The 19,150-nt window shown below is 46.2% G+C and overlaps 2 protein-coding genes and 1 long non-coding RNA gene across 7 annotated transcripts in view; 1 reads left to right on the top strand and 2 right to left on the bottom strand.

Annotated features, from left to right (window-relative positions):
- PLXNB1 (plexin B1) overlaps nucleotides 1-2,197 on the bottom strand; it is a 73,580-nt gene extending 71,383 nt beyond the window's left edge. The window contains exon 1 of one of the 2 annotated variants that reach the window (XM_040075979.2): nucleotides 2,139-2,197. The gene's annotated coding sequence lies outside the window, so the exon portion shown is untranslated. The remainder of the gene's footprint in view (nucleotides 1-2,138) is intronic. The other variant, XM_040075983.2, reaches the window with a different exon arrangement.
- Nucleotides 2,198-9,696: 7,499 nt separating this feature from the next.
- On the bottom strand, nucleotides 9,697-13,899 carry CCDC51 (coiled-coil domain containing 51). 4 transcript variants are annotated; one of them, XM_040076050.2, is made up of 5 exons: nucleotides 13,855-13,899; nucleotides 12,242-12,470; nucleotides 11,771-12,117; nucleotides 11,310-11,474; nucleotides 9,697-10,573 (listed from the first exon to the last, which is right to left on the bottom strand). In XM_040076050.2, exons 3-5 carry the CDS (start codon nucleotides 12,086-12,088, stop codon nucleotides 9,797-9,799), a joined length of 1,260 nt encoding a protein of 419 aa, XP_039931984.1. In that variant the 5' UTR covers nucleotides 12,089-12,117; nucleotides 12,242-12,470; nucleotides 13,855-13,899; the 3' UTR covers nucleotides 9,697-9,796. The 4 variants fall into 4 exon arrangements, with proteins under 4 accessions (XP_039931984.1, XP_039931981.1, XP_039931982.1 ...); XM_040076047.2 differs by lacking the exon at nucleotides 13,855-13,899 and adding an exon at nucleotides 13,658-13,790; XM_040076048.2 differs by lacking the exon at nucleotides 13,855-13,899 and adding an exon at nucleotides 13,528-13,647.
- LOC120758150 (uncharacterized) lies at nucleotides 13,877-18,171 on the top strand. The gene is made up of 4 exons (XR_005702790.2): nucleotides 13,877-13,949; nucleotides 14,023-14,078; nucleotides 15,799-15,886; nucleotides 17,997-18,171. It is a non-coding gene; the product is annotated as an uncharacterized LOC120758150 (long non-coding RNA).
- The last annotated feature ends 979 nt before the right edge of the window (nucleotides 18,172-19,150 follow it).

Raw genomic sequence — 19,150 nt, 5'->3', positions numbered from 1 at the left:
AGTGGCTGCTTCATCTTCTGAACTTGTCCTCGTCTGCTGTTCTCCCTCTCCAGCTGACACTGAAATTTACGCTGAAAGAGATACCATGCTTCCCTGTACCCATCACTGCTGGCTAAAGGAACACTCCAGAAAGCAAACAGCAACAGTGGAAGACAGATAGCGCAATTACTTTTGTCTTCTGTATGACAGCGCTGGATAGCACACACCCCACACAGGCAACCTGGGTGGGTGCTTTTTCCTTCAGAGCACACCCAACATACAACTGGCACTGCTTAATTTGGCAGGCAGCCTCTCTCCAGGCTAACGGGGCCACCTTCGGCGGCAGCAGATACTTTTCAGACTCGTTTAGTCCTCGCAGGCTCTGCTGGCATCGCCAGGAAAGCCCAAGCGTGCCAGCAGCAGCAACACTCCGGCAACAACCCCGCTTCACACAAAGACTGGCACTGGAGGGAACGGCTCTGCACACTCATTACAGCCCTCTGTCAGCTATTCCCTCTGCCCTTATATGGGAACATCCCGTGGCCCCGCTGGGAATACGATGCTGTTGGTGGACATGAAAGGTAAGGCAATACCTGAGCTGTCAGCAGGCGAAGGCAGAATTTTTCTGTTCTGAAAAGCAAGCAGAGTCTTGGAGCCTGAACTCTTTACAGCACTCACATGGGAGAAAGTAGAGATTAAAAGTGTCAACTGCTGACAGTCTGCACCCACCTTTCTCAAGAGTTATGCTGCTGATTTTAATCTTATTAAATATTGTTAATCGTATTACTAACTTAACTCTTTTCACATGGTGGAAGAAATTGAAAGAGAAAATTCCATATATGACCACGCTATAGTAAATGCTTTCTGGCCAAATCTCAGTTCAGGGCAAGTCCCTGGCTTACAGGTTCCAGTCCAGCTGCACACAAGTATGGATGTGCACAGAAATAGTCCGCTCAGCACCAAACTACCTACGAGTCACCTTCCCTGCCAGATTCTTCTCCATCCATAACTTGTTTACTTTCCTCTCCTGTGATTCTGCTAGGCATTGCTGGCCTCTCAAAGTGACCCTGTTAAAACCTGTGAAATTCCATGCCCCATTTGTAACACGGGGAAACACCAATTTCTCCATTACAATGCAAAACCACGTAGCCAAACAGCTCAGTGCATCAGCTTCCCCCTGAATCAGGGTGAATGCTTCCATCACTGGCTTAGCCCCCTGATGTCACACAAACACATCATTAATATAAGTCATCGATTTTTGCATTTAACACACAAGGCAGAACACTTCTGTGATCCCTGTTCAAAAAGTGAGGTCACAAATGAGCATATCACATTCAGCCTTACACAGAATAGAGCACTTGTTTAAGTAAAATACTGACCCCACTGTTTTACAACACTCAGGGTTGCAGCCCCTTCCTCTTTGTAACTACAGCAGCACTCCACAGATACTCTCCCAGGATTACTCCTGTTCCAGACTGTTGCCCTGAGATAAAGCAGCAGTCACAGAAAGTTTAGATTTAGGAAAAAGAAAGATCTCAAATTGCAACTCCTGGAACACAAAACACACCTGCTCAGAGGGGCCCAGACACTTGCTGCAAACTCTTTCAAAAGGAATGCGTTCAAGGTGGGAAACGAGACCTGCAGACCACCAGGGATTACGCCGGCAGCGCTCCGGGGAGCGGGGCGAGGGCCGGGCAGCTCTTCCAGCGCGGCCGCACGGGCTGCCCGACCCTCAGCCCGGCGCCACCTCCCACCGAGCCCTGCCCGCGTCGCGGGGGGCTCGGTCGGTCCTGCGGCTCCCCGCATCCCGGCAGCGCTACCGCCGGCAGAGGGGCTCGCCGGCCCCGCCGCCGCTCCCGCCGCTCCTCCGGGGCGCGGAGCCGCGGGGACCCCCGCCCTCCGCCCCGTAGAGCCAGCCGCGGTAGCGGCTCGGTGCGGGGGCTTTCCCAGCCCACCGGAGCCCCCTCGCCCCGCCCGGGAGGCGCCGCCGCTCCGGAGGGGCCGCGCCCATCCCCCCACGCGGAGACAAAGCGCGGCCCCCGGGCGGCACCTGCCGCCGGCCGCTGCCCCCCGGCAGCGCTCCCTCGCCCCCGGGCCGGGCGCGGCGGGCAGCGGCCCGCGTCCCCCTCCCCGCGGCCCCGGCGCCCGCCGCCCCTCACCTGCCGCGGCGGCCGCCCCGCTCCGCTCCGCTCCCTCCCGCCGCCGCCGAGCGCTGCCCGCACCGAGCCGCGGAGCGCCCGCCCCGCCCCGCTCGCCGCCGGCCGCCCCGCCCCCCGGCCGCGCTCCTCCAATAGCAGCCGCCCGCTCCCCCGAGACCCCGCCCCCGCAGCGAGCCCGCCCCGCGGGATCCGGCTGCCCCCCTCGGCACGCGGCCGGCGGCGAGACCCCATTGGCTGTGGCGGGAGGGGGGCGTGTCCAGCGGCCCCTCCGCGCCCCGGGCCGTGCCCGCGATCCCCGGCCCCAATGCCGGACCGGCGGCTGCTGTGGCCCGGCGGGTGCTGTGGCCCGGCACAACGAGCCTCTGCCGTTACCGAGCCAGGCCCGGGCAAGCCGAGGGTTCTGGACGTTGCCGCCAAAACGAGCGGTGGCTGCCGGCCGGTCCGAGCGCACAGCGCCGCGCCAGAGGGGTCCGCGGCGCCGCTGACGTGAGCTGGGCTTAAAGCTGTGTATTTTGGAAGAAATCGCAGCGTTTCTCTCGTCTCTGCGTTCGTAGCAATGTAACTTTGCGGCTGGGCTCGACGAGCCTTTGTGCTCGGCACTCCTCACCGAGAGGTGCGAGTGAGTGGGAAGCTGCCGCGGGGACGGGGCGCAGGGAGCAAAACCTGTCGGCAAACCTGACAGCAAACCCGGGTTGTTCCTCTGTACAAACACAGCATCCAGAGGCTTGGGCGCAGCCCGGCTCCAGTTTGCAGCGCATGTGGGAACCAGCACATTGGCGAGATTGAAGAATGTGACAAAAGCATAGTTATCTCTCTTTGCAGAACAGCGAGGGACATACCATTCTAGCTGAAAGTCGGTGGAGACAAAAGCGCCATAAAGCAGAAGCGCCTGAAGTGATATGTGTAATATAAACTGAAATTTTTATTCCTGTGAAGCTGGAAGCTCCAGTTACGGGCAGAGCAGAGGCTGGTGCTCTGTGAAGGAGACAAAGGCATTTCTTGCCACTGAGCACTGACTGCATAAAATCCTCTCCCTGAATTAGGGGTAAGTTCTGTCAGTAACAGCTCTACAGAGGGACAGAATTAATGCTCCCATTTTTCTCGCTCACACTGTAACTTCTGTGTTTCCCAGATGTGCTGTGCCCTGCTGCGTTGTTGATCAGCGAATATACAGTTAGTCTAACAACTGACTTGCTATACATGCAGTGACTGACTGTAAGTGCTGGTCATTTGCCTGCTGAGCTGACTGCCAGTTGTTTGGCGATCCCAGACAAAAGATGGAGTTATGCCTTGAGCACTCAGCCACAAATTCTCTGTGGAAGAAAGAAAACATCTCTGAGGATGTGAAGAAGTGATTCAGGAGCTGTAGGTAAAAGAAAATTGAGGAAGAATGCACTGGCTGGGTTGTGCAAAGTAGAGATTTTGCCTTATACTGGGATGCCCATCACTACTTCTTTTTGGCTACAGAAGAAGCTACAGATCTCCATTGAAGACATAATGCTGCTCTGAAAGTCTGAACCGGGCTTTCCTCCCACGTGCATTTCTGACATTTCAGAGGGACATATTTGGTATAAATCCCATGTCCAGAAGTGGTATTAAACATCTACTGTCTTTGTTACAATACATCAGTCTCGCATATGCCCAGCCCCCAAGTTTTCTGAAGGAAAAACTATGTTAAAAGTTTAGAGATGCTGAACAGTCCCCAGGATCTGGCAGCATGGCCATGGTCTCCCAAAGGAAGGATCATTTCAGAGGCAACTGCTGGCTGCCTCTGTGGACCTTTGCTCCTTGGCTCCTTGTGCTGAAGAATCCTTGCAGCCTGCTGTATGCAGAGCCCGTGAGGACTCCCATGAGGAGGTGATCCCTTACTTGTTCTTCTCCCAACACAGAAAAAGCCATCCTATTACCACACTCCATCCACAGAATTGCTCTTTACCTTGGAGCTCACTGAATTATCATCTCACTAATCAGAGACATTTTAACTGCACTCAAATTGCAGCTGCCAAAATCCAGTTTTGGTGACTAAGAGCATTAAAAAAAAAAAAAAAAATCTAACTTTTCTTTGCTTCAGCCTATTCCTGACTCAAAACACTAATCCCCTTTGTGCCTTTCCTCCAGAGCCAGTCCCAACCTGCAGCCCCTTCAGTCTGGTAAAAAACATCGGCATGCTTCACTTAAAAAGCAGCAAAAAACTCTATGAGAGCACATTTGAAAGGGGAAGCTTTCAAATGCAGGGAACTGGATACAGGATCTCCCTTGGAAGCAGGCAAGAAGAGCTTCTGTGCACTTTAGAGATATTGAAGTGCTCCTCTACCACCCCTCTTACAGCCCTTGTGAGTGACAATGGTATTAAAAAACCACTGTGGGATTAACCATTCCCCCTTCTGGGAAGAGTTTTTATCAGTCTGCACAAAAATTTTGCAGTTCTTAAAAAAACACAAACAAACCAATCAAACCCTACAGAAAAATCTAATTCTCAAACATTATACAGCTGAAAATGATATCACACAAAACCCAAACATCTTGGGGAACAAATTAAAACAATTTTTGATTTCCATTTGTTCAGAAAGTTTGTTTTGTTGTGTTGTTTTTTGTATATTTAAATCCCTAAAGGATCCTTTTCTGTAAAAACCCTTGTTAATGTCTGGTTCTAAGCAGGTTAGCTAAGTTTCTTATGTAACTATTATGATAATCACAAGGCTGGCAGCTGCTTATGCTCCTTTTGATTTCCTTCTTACTCTTCCTCCCCTCCAAGCAGGGGATGAGACGGTTTAAGAAAGTCACAAGGGATATGTGAATACTGTCTATAGCTTCTGGGAATAAAGTGTATTTAGAGCAGTAATTCAGGGACCAACAGAAGGTTAACTACATCAACCCTACTTCCGATCTGACTCCATTCCTTTCAAGCTTTCAGTTGTCAGAACATTTAGAAACAGCATTAAGGTCTTTGTTATGGCCACTAGGGCGCCTACAGATCTGCTGGCAGCAGTCTGTTGATGTTCAAGGAACTGATTTTGAGTCCAAAAAATAGCCAACACCCCATAACCTGCAGGGGTAGAGCAAGAGACTCTGAGCACACATATATTTGCATAGGTTTACTTTTCTCCCTGCAGAACACAGCAAAACAAGCTTGGGATGCTCGTGGCAATCCCTTTATCTTGGAGCTCTGGTTTGTGTTTAAGCACAGAACTTCTCAGATTATCCAAATGCCAAGCACCAGAAATCTCACTTCTCTATGCTTTATGAGTGAGGTCATGAATGTAACTTGCTAGCAAAAATCTGGCAATAAAATACAGTTCTAAATATATTATGGACAAATCCAGCATTGTCTGCCTTTTCCTAGCTTACAAACCTCATTCCTACTGCAAATCTCAAACCTGTTTCTGAGGTAAACAGGACATCTCTACCGCTCTTACTCTCCACAAAGAGGGAAGTATTTGTTTTTAGAGGGTATGTTGTGAAAGGAGCTGTCTTTTCCAAACAAGCAGATACAAAGAAATCAACAGGAGCACCTGCAACTTCCAACCAGGATCCTAGAATGCTGGAACATTCAAACCCCAAGTATTGATAAATAAATATATATCCTGATTGAGACACTACATCTAGCTGCTTTTGTCCTGTTTTCTTAAACAACATTTTCTAGTTCTCTCATGAGTGGAAGGAAGGGTAACTTTTCAGAATGCACCTACTGTTAGAAGTCTGCGGTGACCTCATTCAAAGTTATTTCCATAGCCACAAGCTGTTTGCTTTTCAGTTACTAGTGGTTTCTCAAGGAGCAGTAAGAACTCAAAATAGCTTAGCATGGGCCAAGCTCAGGCCACTGCCACCCATTTTTCTATAGTTAACATCTATCAAAGGGCTTCCTGTTGCTCTTACCAGGTTCTCTCTAGCTCAGCTGCTGTGTCCTGCCGGACAAAGGAACTAATCTGAATGAGCACTGGCTTCCTCTGACCCCTACACGGTGCCCAGGTCAGTCCCTTGCCTCACCAGTCCTGTACATGATTTTGCAGCCACCATCCCCCTTGGATGAACATCTGGGGCACAGGTCTGGCTGAGCCTTCCTGCCTAGAGAGATCTTTGCTCACAGAGTAAGAATTCAAGTCTCAAAAGGCCTTAGCAAGCAGAAATTGTTGAAGAAAGGATCTGTTGAGAGACCTCATTCCAAAAGTGAAACTCAACTATCTATTATAAACCCTTTTAATAACCCAGCCCAAAGGTATGCAACAGAACAACAGAATGCAGGTTGGGTGTTTTTTTTTTAGTTTGGTTTTTTTTTCCCCCCTGTCTTTACTAGAATAGACCTGAAGAGCACAGGCAATAAAATATTCACTTAGTGCTGGCTGAATCATCAGGAAACATGTACTGAGATGTCATGTGCTTGGGTAAATCACTGCTGCAAATGTACCTGAACTGAGGTGAGCACGCCCTGTATGGCTGTGCTGGATTTCTTCAAACTCGTGTATTTGCTGCTCGCATTACCATCACAAAGGTTTAGCACAAAGTACTAAACAGATTATACATATAGTTCTTGTTATAGCATCTCCCTGGATATTGCCTTCAGTCAGCTCAGGTACAGCTGCCACCGCTGCAGCCACACCTTCTGGCTTTGGGGTGCACATACAGTGCAGTGCCAAGCTACACATTTAGATCATTGCCACAATGGAGTGATGATTAATCCAGGATTGAGGGAATACACAAATCTTCTTTCCTAATTATTATATAGTCACAGTTAATTTACAAGGGTTTTTTCCTAATTGAAATTATTCTGCTGTCACTTCACATAGGAGGATTTAGCAAGGAAGAGCAGAACTAAGCGAGCCATGGTAATTACTTGTAACACAGAGCTCTGCCAGCTGCACACAGGATCTGTTCCTGAGTCTTCGAAACTCCCTACAAAGGACAAGATCCAGTTATTTTCATCTTGATGCACATACTTTCCAGCTCTTCTCAAATTTCAGGTGTTTTTTCAAACAATCATTGATCACAGATTTGTTTGCTACTTCTCATTGACTGTTCATACAGTCCTGGACTGACTTCCTGTAACTCTACATAGAGTTAAAGCTAGAGACTCTCATGATACCCATGGGTAAAAGTCAAATCTCTTTAGAGAAATAAATAGCCTTAGTTTTGTTTTCTTATTTATTGTATACAAGTTTAGCCTCAGACTTCTGCTCATTTTTGATGCCACCGAGTACAATTCAGCGAGTGCTGCCCTGACTTTCAAGTTTAGCTGCCTAGCTTTCAGCATTTAAAAACCGTGCTGATATATATAATCCAATGTTCCGTGATGTCAAATAACAAATTCAGCCAGTTATAGTAAAGGGGGGCCAACTTTATGTAGTTCAACTGAAAAAAATTCCAAACCAGAACAAAATTCTCAGTGACTAGTGGGCATATTACAAATAGAACCATTGTACTAGTCCTTCTCCTTTAACTATGCATTTGGCTGATTTTCATCAAGCTCCTGCAAGAAATATAAAATTTCTGTAAAAATATTTGTGAAATCATAAAATGAAATCTTATCGATTTGAAAATTTCAACTGTCTGAACACTCTTGATAAAGCAAATTGTAGGGGAATTTTTATCCCAGTTCTGAAGCCGGCAGATCAAACTGCTTCCCTGACAAATGTTTGTTACTCACTTCACACTCCAAATAATCAATGTATAAATCAGCAGTGGCACTTCCTAAAACCACCTTTTGCACTTTCATCTCCCTTACGGGTAGTGAATCACCAAGGATCATTCCTAACACTGTTTCTTTACTGTCATTAGCACCCAGTGATACCAAATGAAGTTGGTGCCCCACACATCCCTGTCCCAACAATCTTGCAGTCTGAGGAGCTTATAACCTCAAACTCTCTTAAAACTGGAGGAAGTCCCACCACAGCAGCGTGCACCAGACAGGTGAGTTGCTTATGCAAAGGCATTACAACATGAAGTGAGCACGCCGCTCCTTTGTCTGCAGAGGTCCTACAGAAGTGTTTGTGAAGCGCGAGTTCCACACTGGATTTGCCTATCTGCTGCCATCACAGGGAGAAAACGGCTTCTTATCTGAGCCACACCAGAAACCTGGTGTGAGCCCACACACAGATACTGATGTTTAGCTGTTCAGCCAAGTGTTTTGCTTCAATCACCCAATTTTCATCCTTCCAGGGGAAACAGGCAGCTGGACCTTTCACTTCTTTCCAAATATTTTGGAGTAGTTTGTGTCTATTACTGCTGATGTACTGGCTTAAAAGCACCTGCTGTAGAGTAGAATTTCAATTTCTGGGCAGGACAGAATTAGGAAAAATTCCCAATACAACAAACTTGGAGCAAGTTCCAATGAGATACTAGCAAGGATAAGAAAGTGATTGCTCCATAGACGATTACTAAAACCACAAAATACCTTAGGAGTGATGGGTTAAGGAGTCTAGAGAAAGCATAATTGGCTTATATTGTCAGAATAAATACCATCATACTTAATACAGCTCTGTATCTGAACCCTTTGCCTCTTTTCCTGCCTGCAAGCCTTGAAGGACATGCAGATATCATGAAGCTGAAGCTTCAGAAATGTTTTGGATACATGACGAACCATCCTAGGAAAAGGTTACCACATGTAGCTTCAAGGTAGTTTAAATTCCTTATCCAGCTGTTTGTTAAGCTAACTCCTAATAATTTGTGAATGAACAAACGGCAAAACTATGAAGAAATGAAGAGCAAAATATAGAGAATTATACATGAGGCATTTAGATCAATGACAGAGCAAAGGAATAATTGGAACAGGAAATCACAAATCCAGCTCCAGACTGAAAATCACTGTACATTTCATCACTTACATCATGTCCATCTCGAGGTTTGGTCACTTGGTCCAGTAGTGGTGAGGATGTAATAGAACTTCATGGTGTTCTGGGGGAGGAGGTGACAGGGGAACACTGATGGCTCTGAGGGGATGCTGGATTTGGGGGGATCACCTCGACTCAGTTCTGGCACTCCTCCTTGTGCCCACACCTGGGGGAGAGGAGAACAGTGGGGATGGAGGGACATGGAGATGTGGGATGGGGATGGGGATGGGGATCAGTTCATGGGTCAGACCCCAAAATCTGTCTGTCCCAGCAATAAATGTCTCAGAATCTCAAGGGCTCTGGGAGGTGGCTTGGGGCTGGGTAGAGGGATCTGTGGGTCAGGGTACCCAGGATATGTATTACACTACAGGGCCTGTCCTGGGCTTACCAGGGCCACTGGGGATGCAAACTGGGGCCCATTGGAGTGAGTTAGACCCTGATGGGAACAGCTGGGAGCACTGTGGGGTGATGTGGGGCACTGGGAGCAACCAGGGTCTGAAGGGGGCCATTTTGGGCCTTGCAGCTGCAATTTGGGGCCAAGCAGGGCATTTTGGGTGCTATCTTGATACACAAGACTAGACAGTAAGAGTGAAACAGTGAATGAAATGAGCACACCAAACCGTGGCGTTTCCTTTTCTTGCTGAAAAGCACGGTGTGACAGACTTGGCACGGAGTCTGCAGCAGTAATGGACTAAGGCTTTTAAAGTTTTTCAAATATACAGGAGAAAGCATAATGAGAAACAATACAGCAGCTTTATTTGGACTTGTACTCCAGGTACTTAGAGTGCAAGTTTACCTTTATTAGTCTACTGAGTTGTGGCAATTAATTAGGGATCAGTTCCCTTTTAGTATGATATAGAGTACAGGCAGAGTAATGGCAAACATAGCACACGTCAGTGCAGTGCTGTAAATAGAACTTCTCTTGATTTGTGTTTCCAGTCTCCGCTCGGTATCACACAATTCCAAAATCACATCTCTCACAGCAGCAGCCTGGCCCTTGCCCTCCCCTGAAGGCCTTGGCATCACTCTTTCTGTAGGTCGGGAGTGGACGGCGAGTTTGACATTCTGCAGCTCAGACAGCACCTGTGTGATACTTTCCTGCAGACTGTTAAACTGCTGTTGTAAACTCCCTAGACATGAACTGACTTGTTTAATGTAGTTTAGCTGTTCATTTAAAGGCATTAAAAGAGAATCTATTTTTATGGAGTCATTTCTGGTTTCTCTAGTTAACAAAGCCCCTTCTTTCACTCCCCGTGATGCTGTTGTTTGCAGCACATTTTTTAGGTCTTCTATGACGTCACTGAGATCTTTCTGCTGCAAGTAATGGCTGGAGGCCTGTTCTTTGATGGCTTCTTGTAAATTTACTGGGCCCTTCTGTGCTTCAAGCACCAAGACTTTCAATTCTTGCAGCCTTACTCGATTGACATAGGTGGAACCAAGAACACCTATAATGGCTCCCAGTACAGAGCCAATAATAGACCAGTTCTTCGTTTTTTCAGCTCTTGTGCGCTCTTTCTCATGGCTTTCCCTGACAGCTGCAGAGAAGAGAGAGAATTTTTCTCTCTCAGATTCTTCTGCATTTAAATATGCAGCTCGGTACCTCTTCTCTTCCTGGAAGAAATACAGTGATGAAAAGAGACGGTATAATATGAAGCCATAAAGTCTACACTAAAGGAAAAAAACCCAAACCAACCCCCAAACCCCAGTGCAAGTGAAGGAATGGAAATTGGGAACATCTATTAGTAGTTTCAGAAAATTTCAGTTGAATGTGGGATTTTCTTTACTAATCCTACTTAAGTCAATGAGACATCATTTTAAGTCTGAGAGATGGAAAAGATCATCAGGAATCACAGCTGAAGATCCTGTACGTGAGAATCTGCCACATGATGATAGAAAATTGGTATGAGTGAGCAAGGGTTTTCACTCCTCATAATGTTCACTGTTTCAGCCCTGCTGACTTCTCCAGACACCAGCAGAAGGGAGCTGAGAGAATTTTCATGGATTAACTGGAAAGGAGTTCCTCTCATCCCATGGAGAGTTAATTCATTGAATGGCAGCTTTTTCTTAACTGCTCATGTACAGGTCACCACTACAACCATTAATTTTCTGGGTTCATTATCTTCAGTTTGATCCTCCAAATTTACTACTCTACTTTAGCATTAACATATAAAATTTGCACAGCGGATCAAACCATTAATAATAATTAAGTAAAACAAGTACCCTAAGAAACAAACTCTGATCCCTTATTTCAGAACTGAACTGCATCTACAAAGACAATCACTAGTGAAGGAAACAAAGCACACAAATTTTCAACATATTCAGCAATGCTTAAGTACCATCAAATTACCTGCAGCAACCTGTGTTCCAGAGTTGCCAGTTCTAAATACTGGGTGTCATCCCGAGAGACCCTGTCTAAGCGATCCCGAATTTCCTTCAGTTTCATCTGTTGGGCTTCTACATTTTCACGAGCCTCTCGCACTATCCCTCGAGCTATCATAAAGACATTTTCTGCCTGAGAAGAAAGAGATTTATTTTAGAGACTTATTACCATACAGACCACAATTGCTGAATTGTACTTTTTTTTTGTGTGGGGGGAGGAAGAAAACCAATAACAAAATAAACCACACTCGAATTCAGGGGATAAGCTCTATTTACTACATGCATAGCCTGGAACATATTCATGGTACCTGCACAGACAGCCAAAGCAGAAATAGACATAATTCTCCTTGGATAACCTCAGAGATAATGTTTATGGTTCATACAGCTCTCTCCATAATTTTAAAAATTCTACATTATCTCCATGTTTACCTCTGTCACTTTTCCCTGAGCCTCTCGAACTTCATTGATCCCAACAAATTCTTCGTATCTGTCCCACCAATTCCTGCATGTTGCAGACACTTTCTGGAGGGAGTTTTTTCCCATAGCAGTCCCTGATTCTGTGATTCGATGAAGGAGACCCATGGCCATTTCCACTGCAGACTTGGCTTCGGGCCTCTTGGGTGCTGATGGGCAGTAAGTCCTCACCATGTGTAAGTTCACTTTTGGATTCCACTTCATCAGTGAATGGTGATATTGCAGTCCACAGGACACTGAGGACACACTTGATGTGTATTTCATAGGCCCCATGTCTTGAATTTAATCACCAAATAAAAGTGCTACGAGGAAGAAGAAGAGAAGTTATTGAAGTACGGCTGAGTCATAGCTCTTCAACTACATGTGTGCCAAAATGAATCAACTCAAGAATGGCTAAACCATTGCTACTTTTACACCGCTGCTTACCTAGAGAACTTTCCACAATTTTCAGCAAAGTGCAATTGTGCCGCAGATTCCTATTTTCTGTTAGGAAGTACTCCCACCATGCTTCATGCTTCTTGATTACTAATTCACCCGCAGCGTGAAGAGCGATCATGTGAAGGTCCAATAACAGCAGGAGTAACTTCAGAGAAATTTAGTGCTTCAGCAGAGCAGTGATTGCATGACGTGGTTTGTACCTCAGGTACTCACAATTCTGCAAAAGAACAGAAAAAGAAAAAAGGCAGAGAAGGGACAAAATCTTGATGAAAAACGAATTGTGGCTCGATCATTATCTTACATTGCAGATACAGGAAGTGTTGAAGGATGCAAAGACAAAACCACAAAGGACATAGGGAAAAGCTGGAGGAACTGAACACAAGTATTCCCATGAGACTGCCTACAAAATAATAAACCAGGACAAGCCACCAGAACAGAAAAATCTCAGCCAGTGAACACACAGCATTCTAACACACAGAGCTGCATTTTAAAATGAGCTTAAAATTTTTGCTTACCCTGCAAAAGCAGGCTGCTAGTTATGACTTATTGTCTACTGATTTTAAATATGATTCTTAAGAGTTCTACTGAGGCCCATTCCTCTAAAAACTGGAAACAGGAAAACTTTTTAGTCAGGTTTTAGATGAAATTTGAGTATGACTATATTAGGTTTTGACTAATATAATATGAAAACATGAATTACTGAGAACACTTGATAACTGCTGCATAGTATTTTTAATTATTTAAAAACAGCTTTCCTTGTTAATATTAGATGGTTAATACAGGCATCTCCACAAAAAAGTATCGTACCTGCTGGAAAAATTCTGACCACCACAGGTTCACTCCCCTGACTAGTTATAACAACAAATAACAACACCACAACACCAAGTGGCATTATAAAAATCTCATCAGTTGTTTTACACACATAACAACGTGGAAGATCAAACCCACGAGAACATGGAAATGAAGGAAATTCTCTCTCCTGCCAAGATCTCTCACACATCTACTATTAACAGCAGTGTTGAACACCACCTCTGCATTGCAGGCCACAATGAACATCAGCTCAATTTTGTCTGATCCAGACTGCAAAATTCCCCTCTCTTAATTGCATTACTACGTGAAGAGTTTAACTAAATCTCCAGGCTACTGGACTGCAGAGAAAGAAGAGAGAGAAAGTTGAGATTTGAAGGAGAATTTCCATGCAGACAGTCACAGACTGCGATGAACGTGATCTCAGCCTGAGCTCAGAGGACACAAGAAAGTTGTGAAAGCTTAACCTGAGATGACGTGCCTTGCTTCCCCTGCAAGAAGCATTTCCTCAGCCTGCAGTCACTGACAAACACACTCTCAAAAGCTGCCGCACACACAGAGCCGGCGGCGAGCGGGACTCGATTCCGCGGCTCCCACCTTCCGCAGCGCTCCCGCGCCGCGGCCAAACGCAACCCGGCACAGGCGAGGCGCCGCCGCGCACCCGCATCCCGCAGCCGGCTTCTTCCGCACGACCGACCCCTTCCGTGCCCGGGGGGCCCTTCCACCGACCCGACCCGGCCAGGCCAGGCCGCCGCTCGCCTCCCCTCCCCTCCCGGCCCCGGCGCGCCCCGTACCTGCCCCGGCCCGGCGGCGGAAGCGGCGGCGGCGGAAGCGGCGGCGGAAGCGGCGGGAGCGGGCGGAGCGAGCGGAGCCATGTCGGGCCGGGAGGGTAAGGCCGGGCCCGGGGCCGCCGGTGCCGCCCGTCCGGCCCCGCCCGGCCCTCACTGTCTCTGTCTTTGCAGGCGGCAAGAAGAAGCCGCTGAAGCAGCCGAAGAAGCAGACGAAGGACCTGGATGAGGTAGGGCGGCGGGAAAGCCCCGGGAGCGGCGGGGGCTCAGCCCCGGCCGTTAGGGAGCCGCAGGGCCTGGCTGCCCGGGGGGTTCCTGCTGACACATACAGGAGCAGGTAGTGACAGGACGAGGGCGAATGGGCTCGAAGTGAAAGAGAGGCGGTTTGGATTAGATATTAGGAAGATATTCTTGCCTGTGAGGGTGGGGAGTCCCTGGCACAGGCTGCCCAGAGAAGCTGGGGCTGCCCCATCCGTGGAAGTGTTCCAGGCCAAGTTGGACGAAACTTGGAGTAATCTGGGCTTGTGGAAGGTGTCTCTGCCCATGGCAGGACTTTGGAACGAGATGATGTTTTAGGTCCCTTCCAGCCCAAACCATTCTGTTTCTCTGATTCCATGACGACTTCCTGCCTGTGTTCCGCTATGCCGGCTGCCGGAGGAGCTTTTGAATGCCCTTGCCAAAGCATCGGATTTCCATCTGAAGTCGATCAATCACTGCGGTCCCAGGAGCCTGGGCTTATTGTGTATCTCAGATGAATTAAGTACTAGTGAATTGTGTCCTTGCGTTTAAGTATGGATGTGAGCTGCTGTTTCTGAGAATAGTGCATGATGGATGAGGTGCCACTGTTTGGAAAAAGGCAAATACAGTATCACTTTGAAAAAGGAAAAAAAAAATCATGGCTTTCTAAATAAGCTTTATTGTTAAAGAAAGGGTAGATCTAATGAAGTGCTTACAAGGATCCAAGTTGTAAACATTTGTGTGTCAAATGATGTAATACTTTTTGTCTCAGCCCTGCAATACTCTGAGCACTTGGGAGCAACACATTGGAAGAAAAAAAACCCACAGAAGTGGATAAATGTGAGGGATTTACTTACTAGGAAAGACACATTAGCCTACAGAGACAGGCAAACCTGGAGAGAAAAACAGAATATTCTGTTCTGTAAGGGGTAGGTAGGGGAAGTAATATGGTTACATTGCAGCAAGGGAGGCTTTTACTGGAAAAAGAGGAAAGCTTTGCAGTTGTAAAGCTGAGCCATTGACTGGATTGGTGAAGAACCTGTAGAATCTCAGTCAATCTTGTCAAGGTCCTCAGTTCAGTTACCTCAAAGTCCTGAATGGCGAATTAAAAATCAGGGTCCTTTTCATCCTTGGTGTCTGTGAAGAGTGTGTATCTAAGGGACAGAGTATGTCTGACTTCTGGATTTGGGGCTAATCCAGCAAGGAGGCTCAATACAATTTGCCAGCAGTCTCATTAGATTTCTTGGAATTAATACAAATTTATTAAACCCAGCAAAAATGACATATATGTGGGAGGATTTTTTTTTTTTTAAAACTGTGCTTTTTTACAAGTGAAAGCAGCCTTACTTTATTTATATTCTTTATAGTCTAAATGGTTTTGTTAGTGCCTATTTGCTGGGCTCCATGTGTTGCTGAGGCTTTGTTAAGGAATGATGTTAGTGCAAACATCTATCAGTCAGAGGAATCATAATCTCAGAATGAGATTGTGCCATGGGAAATAATTCCAGAAAGACCAAACATACAGAGTTAAAGTTGGTGGTACTGCAAAAACCTTGGTGATCTGCATATTTAGCATTATTCAGCCGTCCTGCCTCAGTCCAGTCAGGTGTTTGTTGCTGCTGGAATATTACATTTGTTTTTCATTGCTTCTCAGTTGTTTTTGGATTTTTCTATGGAAGAGATGTTAAAAAATGCTGCTGTTCTTTCCTTTAGACGGATCTGGCTTTCAAACAAAAACAGAAGGAGGAGCAAAAGAAACTTGAGGAGATGAAAGCAAAAGCTGCTGGAAAGGGGCCCCTGGGTAAGTGAGGTGCCATCCTGGAAGGAGAAATGGGGGTCTTGCTGGCTTCAAAATTTTAATGTTTTTGCTTGCCAAACATAAAAAGGCAGGTGCCTCTAGGTTATTTGATATACGTAAGTAAGTTGATGGCAGGTACAGATGATATGGAACAAGTAGAGCTTTTTCCTTTTCCTTCCCAAATGATGCATGTTCTTGTTCAGCAGGCAAAACACTATGTCTGGCATGCTGACCTATTCCACTGGTATGTGCAGGAACATTTCTACTTTTTTTTTTAGCACACCAGTCTTTTCTTTTCAGATGTATTACATGTAGGCTTTGCCACAGTCCTCCAAGTTTAACAAATCCAGTGCTTATCCTCTGAGAGGATGAATTTCTTCAAGAGCAGGAGATTCTTGGCAGGGGAAAAAAAATAGTGACTGGAAACCAGTCAGACTTCAGTCCCTTTGCCTGAGTGACTTGTGAAAAACATGAGACATGAAGTGAGTTCACAGATGTGCCGTGGTGGTGCATGGAGCCCAGTCGCTGTCTCAGTGACAGTTGGAGAGTGTTGACTCACCTTCTGCTCCTCCAGCATTTGCCATGGTCCCACCAGAGATGTTCAAGGGTCTGCCCTCCCTGCTCCTGGCCTGTGGCCCATTAATGTTACTAACCACTTTTCCATTCTGAGAAGATCATTAACTTCACACTTTACTTCCTATTTTTCAGCAAACTTTCAGTCTTGAAACACCCTTCCAACAATCCCATAGCAAAATAGTTTCACTAACAACCTTTGCTATGGAATTTTGTCAGGTACTGCGTGAAAGTACAAAGTCCCCTGAGTTCACTTTATTCAGATGCTTACTGATAACCTCAGGGTCCCAGCAGGTCAGTGAGGAAGGATTTACTCTTTATGGGAATCCTCTTAACTTTCACAAGACTGTTCATTCATTTGCTTTGTTCCAGACTCTGTTATCTTCTCAGAGATTGAGCTCAGACTCACTGCTCTGTAGTTGCCCAGTTCCTCACAGAACTCATTCCATATCTGGGAGCTTTGCTGGCAGTCCGTGAGTCCTCTGACATAATGTCTATATTGGTGTTTTACTTCTTAGCCAGCAGATCTGCATTTTTGCATTACAGCTTGTTGGGTGCTCTTGAAGGAAGTGCCGTCCAGTCCCTCTGATTTGGAATATTGTGTATTTATCTCAGACTGATCTAACTCCTCTGGTTTATCTGTGTACAAAAAGTGTGCTGGGTGTGGGACTTGGCACGTCTTTGGTGTTTCAGACAGATGCAATAGAATTCATTGAACCTCTCTTCTGTCCTTACCATCCTAAACTCATTCTGTGTAGGGTGCATCAGCTCACAGATCTCTTCAGAGTTCTTTCTCTGCCCTTTTCTAGATTCTATGTCAGTCATGTGGCCCTTGTCTGATGCTTACCAAAGTAGGTAATGATCGTTGTGTTGCTGTGGCAGGGTCAGCCTGTTTCCAAGAGCCTTAGCAGGGCAATGCTGTTGGAATCAATTTGCAATGCCGAATCTGTTGCTGACCCTCGGCCCTCGCAGTCTGTCTTGGTGCAGCCTTGCTGTTCTCTTTCCTTCCCACTGGTCAAACCTGACACAACTGGAGAAAATCTGCATTTACAACAAATGCCACACTTGTTGCTGGGTCAGTTCCTGGTGTTCTTTTACTTTAGTGTCTTCAGTAATCTGCAGGTGATTTCAGTACCTGCTTCTGTAGAGCTTTGATCCCAGCTGGGGGCTTTGGTGTAGGGATACCAATGCTTTTCCCTTAGCCTTGATTTTGATTTGACCAGACTGTGCTCCTGCTGTATAAGAAATAATCAATGGAGAAACAAAGTAACTGTTGGAATATTTAGTTCCATTGTAGAATCATGGGGCATATTTGGTTCCAGGAGAAACTCAATTTCTAATGTTAAATAAATCACGGTTCACAGTAAGGTGTGTGAGATCAAAACCACACAGGAGTAGTCGCACATGAAGAAACAATTCACCAGCAGGAAACTGGGCTGTGCAGGCTGTCTAATGAGGGGATTCAGCTTTATGAGGAACTGCATTTTGTAGCTAAGTTCTGTCACAGTCACCTAACCAGCTGTGTTGTTTCTTTTGGCAGCCAGTGGTGGAATAAAGAAGTCTGGCAAAAAGTAGCTTGATCGAACTGCAGGGTAAGAAGTGACCAAATTACTCAATGGATCTGCAGTCTTCAGAGAGTCCTGAAAACACTCTGTCATTTGGGAAACATTGTACATTTTGTTTAGTCAGAATAAATCCTTTTTGTTAAGATGTGATATTTTCTCTTTACCTGTGGGTTTTGTTTAAAAATGTCTTTACTGTTTTGTTCAAGAAATGAAACTTTTACTGAAGACCTTATGTACCCTTGTGCAGCCTGAGTGCATCTGGTGGTTTGGTAGCCATTTGTGAGAATAAATTTCAACTTCTGTTCTCTTTTGACAGTGGAGTCAGGGCCTGAGTGTTAAAATCTGCAGTTTTAATCCAGAGGCTTAAGTTTAGCTGCAGTTGTCTGAGATGTGGTTATAGCAGTGTGTGCTCTCCTAAGAGCTCTAAGTTTTCTTTAAGCAAAAGTTGGGTTGTACTTCCATCACCAGCACCTTGGGGCGAGCCACTCCAAAACAACACTCATTTCTGTGTTCCTACTTAAGAACACTGCTGTGCCCTATAGTCCCACTGACTGCTGAACATACACATGCCTTAGTCCTACAAATTATCGCTACACTCTTCTCCTGAGCTACATACTGACATCTCAGCTCCTTTACACTCACAGAATGCCTTTGGGATGGAGAGGGGAGGGGGGAGCAGTGCTTTTGAGACTAGCTTAATTCTTGAAATGAATGGCAGCGATTGAATACTGGTTATGGAGACTTGAAGGAAGGAATATGCTGTTCCCAAGGTGGGAATTAACAGGGGAAAGAATCAATTCAAAGGCCTTATTAGAGAAGAGAAATGGTGATACAGAGACTGTTCCTGCTGTCAGGCAAGGCAGCTGATAGCTGCAGGGAGGGAATGGCTTCTGAGAACAGCGAGACTCTTAGGCTGCAGTGGTGGGGGAGTTACATGGGAAATCTGGGCTTCTAAGGAAGAGACTGCAGGTGTTGGCTGTTCGGTGCACAGCGTACTCCTAGCAGGGTTTCCTTGTTAAAAAGAAACATTTTTAGGGAGCTAAGGGCGTCACGTCCTTCCCTCGGAAAGGCGAGGCTCCGTTTCAGCGGGGCGGGAAGGGCAGGTGCCCTGCACGCCCGGGAGCTGGAG

The sequence above is a fragment of the Hirundo rustica genome, chromosome 12, assembly GCF_015227805.2.
Source record: "Hirundo rustica isolate bHirRus1 chromosome 12, bHirRus1.pri.v3, whole genome shotgun sequence".
In the NCBI taxonomy this organism is placed as follows: Eukaryota; Metazoa; Chordata; class Aves; order Passeriformes; family Hirundinidae; genus Hirundo; species Hirundo rustica.
Note: the sequence above shows the minus strand (reverse complement) of the source record. Positions and strands in the feature narration are given on the sequence as shown.